The sequence below is a fragment of the Parasteatoda tepidariorum genome, chromosome 8, assembly GCF_982258835.1.
Source record: "Parasteatoda tepidariorum strain Cologne lab strain chromosome 8, Ptep-v5.0, whole genome shotgun sequence".
Lineage (NCBI taxonomy): Eukaryota > Metazoa > Arthropoda > Arachnida > Araneae > Theridiidae > Parasteatoda > Parasteatoda tepidariorum.
This window is the reverse complement of record NC_141762.1, coordinates 57271924-57280431: the sequence shown is the minus strand read 5'-3', so window position 1 is coordinate 57280431 and position 8508 is coordinate 57271924. Positions and strand designations below refer to the sequence as shown.

Below are 8508 nucleotides of genomic sequence, written 5' to 3'. Positions count from 1 at the left end.
GCAAGGCAGCAATCAAAAAATTTTTACTTTTTCTTTTATTTAAAAAAATTTTTTAGCTGAAAAATCTAAATCAAACAGACATTAATAACTCCGAAGTTAAATACCAAAAAATAATTAAAATAGGAAGAAGTTTGCATGAATATTACGAATCATTTCACTAAATTTTAATTAAAAATAAGACGAAATTCTTCAGAGAATTCTAAATGTAGTCTATATAGATTTTTGCTAATGTGGCAAAAATTTACAATTATATCTTTTTTACGCTTCGTATCTCGCTTTACCAGAATGCATGGAACAAAGCATTATTTTTAGCTTAGTTTTCCCTATTTATTGATTCTTCTTTCATACTTTTAAAAAATAAAATTAAAAAAAAGCAAATTGCGATGGTTTTGCAGAAATTCTTTTCAAAATTTACTTTATGATTGAATCAGGAAAGGAATGAGAAAGGAAAATTGAATTAGGTAACTAAAGAAGTGTAAAAACCGATATTTTGGCATTTATCTGGAAATAAAAGATACTTATTTTCAGAAGATATTTTTACGAAAGTAATTTGTTACGAAAATTCTCAACGTGTGTTGAATTTTAAAAAAAAATTTAAATTCTTATTTGAAAGGCAAATGAAATAAAAAAAATGGTATTGTTTCTCCTGACATATTTCAAATTTTATCAAAATCGAATTTTGAAGGAAAAAACAAAATATATTTATAAGCCTAAAGCTAGAACCGATATTTTGCCAAGCTGAACTATATTATTTTTTTAGCATTGCAAACAATCTATATTCTATATATTACAGCAAAGTCAGTTATTTTTTCTTCACTCGTATTTCTGTATATATTTCATCTTAGGGGAAAAATCTATGTGAATTTGAAAGGAAATAAAATAATTTTCACATGTTCGCATAATTTAACAATATCAATATGAAAGAATCTTTTCTCGAAAAAATATCAGCCAATCAATCAAAAATGAAAACATCATGCCGGAAAAACGGCATTTGGAGTCATAATACCGAGTGCAATTTCTACAGCCCTAATAAAATGCTAAAGTGATTCATGTTTTCATTCTAAAGTGATTCATAAGTGTTATAATATGATTCATCTTAGTACCATATTGAGATTTGAGCACTGAGAAAAACAGTATGGTCAAAACTACCATAACATGGTAAAATGCACAGAGTTCCTTGCTCTATAATAACACGAAAAGGTCGGTAATTCTGACCGAAGCGCTTTCATAATAGTAAAAAATAACAGAGAAATATAGTATATATTGTGTGATAAAATTTGATAAATATGATAAAATATGGGGTGGGATTATCATGATACCATAGAGCATGGCATAAAAACTATTGATTAGGTAAACTTTACTTTTCAGTCTTGTATTTTTTTATTAAGTTCGTGGTAAAAAGAACATCCAGGATAAAGGGAAAAAATACTAAATAAATGGTTCAAATAACGTATGCTTTGGTTTATCAACCAGAATTATGATTTCTTTTAACCATAAATTTCATCACCGTACGATAATTTTACTACAATTGGTTTCAACGTGTTAAACGTGCTTTAGAGTTTCTGACTGTGTAGCATTAAAGCAAATGAAACACTTAGCAGTATTTTAGGGTTTACTTATGGAAACAACATTAGAACAGAACAATGCTCATAATTAGGGTTCCATTATCATAGTTATATAATTATTTAATTTACTAAAAGTCGAAAAAGTTTTAAATTGCAAGTTGCACTAATTTTTAAACATTTTTAGCCTACAAAATTTAAAACGACAATATTTAAAATTTTCCTAATCCTAATTGCTAATCCTAATCCTAATCAGTTTGACTTTTTTTAAATCTTAATACTTGCTTATTCCATGCTGCTCCATATTCTAATAATTACTAAGAACAATTCTTGAATAGAAAATAGCCTTCAAAATGAAAAAGAATTACGTTTGTAATTTTCTATGGCACCTTTATAAAAATATAATTCTTTAAACTGACATGGCCGCAAGCTTCAAAAGTGTTATTACATTTGATGTTGTAGAACATTAAATACCTCTGAAACTACTAAAATACTATTTTTCTTTGAACGTTTATTTGATTTTACGCATATATTTTAAAAATTAAGCTGCATGACTAATCAAATATTTATAATTGCATGACTAATTAAATATTATAATAGAGAGAAAATCTAAAATAATTTTGAGAATAAGTGTGTTAAATCATGTCTTCAGTTGATCATAGCCCTTATTCTTTTACTAAATTTATTCATATTTAACCAATTGAAAAGTTGCAAGCAATTATATTTTATGTATATATTGCAATATTAAATAACTGTTATTTACTTGTCTAGACACTATAATCTTAAAATCTAGTAATGCAACATAAATATTGCATCATATTACATTTTTATTTTTAAGTGATTTGTTATGAAATTACTTTACATACATTATTCATAAATATTTTCAATAAAATTATTTGAATCTTGATAAAATAAAATGTAAAGAAATTCCTTAAAATATTCGCATGTAACTCAATTAAAACCAATCGCTTTTCAGATCTGATAAATTTTCGGAAAATTTTAATTGACATTATTTAAATCAAAAACATTAAGAAAAAATTTTCCCTTCAGTTTTATAAGAAAATAATATTATTGAAGTTAGTTTTAATTAAATTTAAAAGCATTTAGATTTAATGAATTGCATTGTGCTTAAATAAACTATTAGTAAAAATCTGAAATACAAAATATAATTCATTTAAAATCAATTGTACTTTTTCTCCATAAAAGTTTTTATATCAGAACTATTTTTTGTAAAATTTAAATTTTTAATTAAAATAAAATCTGCTTTGTTTCAGATCATCATAAGTGTTTATAGAGGTAAAAATAGTTTCGAAATGTTGACTTGAAGGAAATAATGATACACTCAGGGATAAAAATGGCCAAGATAACAATAAAATGACGGTTTTATAATATGTGATAAAAATTTTGTAAATGTGGTAATTTTGTTTGTTTGCTTCTTATTTTTGTTTCCTTTTTAGTATATTTTGTTTTGTAAGTTGTAAAATTTTATCTTGAAACCCTAGAGCGTGGCATAAGACCCATATATTTGGTTAGATTTACTCTGCATTTTAATATTTTTTAATAAACTTGGTATTAAGTTCCGGTGAACCGTTATCATTTAAGTAGAAAAATTATCGAATCAATGGCTTAAATATGCTTTGTTTTTAATAGTATTCTTCAGAAATGTCATTACCATATTTTAGAACTATCATTACTAAATAATAAGGTAATTTTATCATATTTCTTTTTTCGTGTAACAATTTCCTTTACATGTAGTTCCTATCCACTTTTATAATTTCTGCAACTAATTCATTCTAGTTCATTAAAAATTTGAAATATATTTTTTGAGAAAACCAAGGAATAAGTATAATATTTTATGGATGAAGCTCCCAAAGTGCTTCATCAATAAAATATGCCATATACAATACGATATACTATATACCATAATTTGATCCGAAATTTTTTATGATGTTTTTTTTCTTTAATTTAGTCTTTGTTAAGACATTCGTTTGAAGGCAAGTTAATTGAGAGAAAAAGGTTACCACAACGAAAAATGCATTTGAAGTGGAATAAAATAACAGGGATATTTTATCAGAAATGCTCTAAAATTTAAAATGATTAAAAAATAGTATCCTTTTGCGCATCTTCGTAAGTAAGAAAAGAATCAGGGTTGTCATTTATTGAAAAGAAGAAAAGCAAAAGCTTGCTAATAATTTTATTTGTTTTTTTTATATTTTTAATTTGAAGTTAAATTCAAAAAACTAGCAACTTGTGCTTATTTTCTCAGTTCCTTTTAAAACACCAAGCTCCGACAACTCAACCCGGTTCTTATGCCATCTCACCTCTCATATAAGGCAGGCATAGTTAGAAAAGATTTATAAAAAAATTTTATGAATTCGAAAAGAAATTTTAAATATTTTTTTCATTCTTAGTTTACACTGAAGTAGTTAATTATCCCCTGTATTGATAAAAGCCTGTGTAACTATTTTAGAAAATAGAATAATTAAAAATTATGGCAAGTAACTCCATTCTCCCCTAATTATAAAGTAACAGGCTAACCAATTCTATTTAAGGAATTTTTGATCGCTCCCTTGGTGGAATCTTGTTTAACGTTTTTAAACTTTTTCTTTAAAACATATAGTATTTAACATTTATATTTTCATAACCAAGAAAAAGACGAAGAAAAATTTCACATTTAAACACTTAAAGTCGATGTCTCTTTCCATAAAAAGATTTGAATTAATAGCGACAAGAACGCCGGCAGAATAATATAAAAGGGGGTGCAACCGTCTAACAAACTAACTCCCTCCCATTTTTTTTTTCAAATATTCTGTTATTACGTTTTTTTCGTTATTACATATACTTTCATTTATTAATTTTTTCAAGATTCAGGTATAGACAAAATAATAGGAACACCTGTGAAAAAATGAAAATATTTTATTAATAAGGAGTTGGGCCACTTTGGCCTGAATGACAGCTTGCATTCGACGTGAGATTGACAAATGAAGATCTTGAACAAAGTTCATTGGAATTTGCAGCCATTCCTCTTGCAGGGCTGTCTCGAGTTCAGAGAGTGTGCGTGGAGGAGGAAACCGAGCACGGACTTTTTTCTCCAAAAACCCCACAAAGGTTCAATGATATTGAGATCAGGGGACTGAGGACACCACGTTAGATGGTCCACTTCATAATTACGCTCATTTAACCATGTTTGAACACAGTGAGACGTGTGAACAGGGGCGTTGTCATCTTGGAATACAGGACGTTCTCCCGGAAAGAGAGTATGAAGCATAGGGTGAAGATGATCTGCAAGAATGCCTCGGTAATGGTCCCCTTTGACCACCCCCTTAAGACAACGAGAGGCCCCAATACACGGGCAGATATAGCGCCCCACACCATCACTGAACCACCTCCATGTTTCACGGTTGGAACCAGGCATTCAACATGAAATGCTTCTGCCGGCGTTCGTCACACGAACACACGTCAAGTGGTTTGGAATAGTGCAAAAGAGGATTCATCAGAACAGATGACTTGTTCCCATTGCAGTTGTGTCCATTTTAGGTGGTCTTGGCACCATTGTCGCTCTTCAAAGCATTCCGCGCTGAAACTAACGGTTTTGGAATAGCTACTCTGCCATGAATGTTAGCAGCATGCAACTCCCGTTGAATAATTTTCATGGATGCAGGGTTCTGAAGGTGGGTATTCATCTCGAATGTTATCACCGGCAGTGTAGTCTTGCTTTTTCGAGCGACTATCCTCTTCAACACCCGTGTATCACGGTCTGACAACTTCGACTTCCTACCGCTGTTGTGCCTCGCCGAAGACACCTTACCCAATTTTGTGTATGCCGACAGAGACCTTGATTCAGTGGTCCTTGAAACACCTACAAGGTTCGCTGTTCTGAACACGGGCGCTCCAGCCAGGCGATCTCCGATTATCATGCCTCTTTTAAGGTCAGAGAGGTCGGACATAATCTCGTTTTGCTAGAAATAGATTTTTCTCCTGCAAATATCACACTGCCAAATGCTAGACAGATACCTTGTCTTTCATCACCACTAGGCGTCACATTTTGCGGCGGGCACGTGTAGCATTGGACGGTCGAGAACGACTCCATTCTTTCACAGATGTTCCTATTATTTTGTCCTATACCTGTACATTTCTTCATTGTTAACAAGATATTTTAAAGAAATTACGAATTTACGTGATCCGAAATGTGGAGGATTAGAGAAAATTCTTATGAATCCCTCAAATACATCGATTTAGATATTGAGGCCACACCGTTTTATCCAACTGTAGCGGAGGCAATCAAAATTGGCCTAACTCTTCAAGCTACTACGTGTACTATTGAACGTACTTTTAGTACAATGCGACGCAAGAAAACATGGAATCGGTACTGCAATGTCTCACGACAGATTAAGTAGTTTGCGCTTGCTCAGTGTGCATAAGAAAAGAATCAAAGATGACTCAGAATTCATTGAAAATGTTATAAAAAGATTTGGACAGCTAACAAGACGATTACAATTCTTGTTTGATTAAACAATTTTTAATTGTTATGAATCAATAATCGCTTAACTATTTGCTTTCGAATAAAAATACTTTTAATAAAATTTTTTTATATTCTTTAATTGTTTAAATAAAGCCAGGGGGGTGCAAGTGCACCCCCTTGCACCCCGCTGCCGGCGCCCTTGAATAGCGAATAATATTTGGAAAGACGTGTCATGCACGTCAAGATGCCTTTCTTTACCCAATCTATAACGACATGCTGTATACGTCGGAAGGTAATTGTTTATTTAAAAAATAAAAATAGACTTACTTGGTTCGAATCACAGAAATATAAAAGACATCCAAAAAAATTAAAATGTTTGAAGGAATCGAACACTTAACGCTTAGCAGTGAGGTGCAGTTAGCAGTTTTTGTATGCTCCTCCGAAAAGAGCCAACACCTGATTGCCCATTTCTCACCAGAAAATGCAGCAAAAAGTCATTAGGAAAGATTGTAAATAAAATCAGTTCTCAAACACCACATAAACCATTAATAACCCATAAACAATTTACCAGTTAATATACAGGAACTTGTTGAATATTTAAATTTTTTTCATCTAAACTCATTATTTTAAAAGTTAAGCTTTTTATAACCGGCAAATAATTTCATACCTTAACAGTTTACCTGAAAGTCTTTTTGCATATAAAGATTTGGCACGGTTGGCAAGTTATACATAAGGTGCCTCCTATGAAAGCCACTGTAAAAGATTCTGCGATAAATTCGATTCATGACTTTCACTAAACCATTATTAATCAATAAAAAATTTATCAATTATTTTACAGAAATTTGTTGAGTGTTTTTAATTTTTTCATCTATAACTCGTTTATTTTAAAGTTTATACTCCCATAAACAAATAAACAAATTCCATACACTTAAAACTTTACCTGAAAGTCATTTTGCTCATAAAAATTTAGCGTGATTGGTGGTATTACATGAGGTATCTCCTATATAAAGCACTGTAAAAGATTTTGGAATAAACTCGATTCATAAATTTCACATAAACCATTAATAACCAATAAACAATTCATCAGTTGCTATTCAGAGACATTTTCTTAACATTGCAATTTTATTGCTTTTAAGAATTACCTATTTTCAGAAACACTTCAAAGCAATTTACAGCGTTGTTTATGACTTGCTTTGCAGCATATGAAGTGGCTCTTATTCAGTTCTCCAACAATATTCATATTGCATTATATACTTCCCGTAGAGAAAAACTCATCATGATTTAAAATTCCAGGAGCATCTTTCACTTTATTGGTCTAAAAACTCGAACGCTCCGGGACAGATCAATTTATCATCTCCCCATGACGTCTTTTTTCAGGGCCCAAAGGAAGAAACAAGCTTTTTTAAGTTGCATAAAACCCTGGATAAAATCTTCTCATATCAAAATACAATATTCCTAGATGGAGAGTTTATAACTAAGAATATGCATGCTTAAAGTAGTAAGCTGTTATGAATAATGAAAGCACATAGATGTTGGTTTATAACTTGAAAGATGCTTGAGTAAGTTAAATTGCACCAATATACATAATGTCATATTTAAAGTTATGAAAAATGGCATCATTACGCTTTTGTTCGCATACAGCTAGCATGTTTCGTCTCTTGAGAGACAATATAGGTTAAATATTTCCAAAACAACATCATTTTTTACTGTTTAAATGTTCGATTTAATATTTTAAACAAAATATTTGATTTAATCCTCAAGAAACATAATATGGATTATGTATATGCTTTGGATGCATTATCTATAAAATCTGTTTTAATGTAAAATGCATTTTTACCATAAATTATGATACCGTAATTTTTACAGTAATAATTATATCATTGCAGGGATTTTGCAGTGAATATTACTGTAAAAATTATGGTATATCAGATTGTTTTTGTTCCGTAAAACTTTACAAGAAACAGATTTTACGGTAAAAAAGTACTGGCACCATCAGTGCCAGTGTTTTTTACCGTAATTCGTTCCAGAAATTTTTACAGTATGTTGAAAACATTTGCGAAAATTTTTAACGTACTCTGAGATAATAATTTAAAGTTGTAAATAAAACTAGCTTTTAAAAACTAAATTTCAGAAAAAAACCATTTAAATACTTTAAAAAAAAATTATACTATCCAGTATTGAAGGATTATTTATAATATTGATTTTTCAAAACATTTTATTCTTCATATAAAATATCGTGTATTGTTTCCAAATAAATGTTAAGCATTAAAAAATCTGTACACTTCCGTTAGTTTATTAAAAAGAATCTATAAAAATAATATATGCATATACATACTTATTTTCACTGCCGGGCAGTGTTCATTCAGATTGAAAAGTTCATAAGTGCCAAAATAACAAATTAAAATTTAATAATTCATTTAGATAGAATTTACCCTGTAAGAAATTCTGGATCAAATTGCGGTAAAAAATACTTGCACTCTGGAT

General features: G+C 30.0%; 1 protein-coding gene across 1 annotated transcript; it reads right to left on the bottom strand.

The window, feature by feature from the left end:
- Positions 1–5095: 5095 nt before the first annotated feature.
- LOC147806173 (uncharacterized) lies at positions 5096–5509 on the bottom strand. The gene has a single exon (XM_087149569.1). The coding sequence runs from the start codon at positions 5507–5509 to the stop codon at positions 5096–5098; it is 414 nt and encodes a 137-aa protein (XP_087005695.1).
- Positions 5510–8508: the final 2999 nt, after the last annotated feature.

What these genes read in the sequence shown, in the direction of transcription:
- LOC147806173 (XM_087149569.1), bottom strand. Translation starts at nt 5,509, where the DNA reads ATGTCCGACCTCTCTGACCTTAAAAGAGGCATGATAATCGGAGATCGC.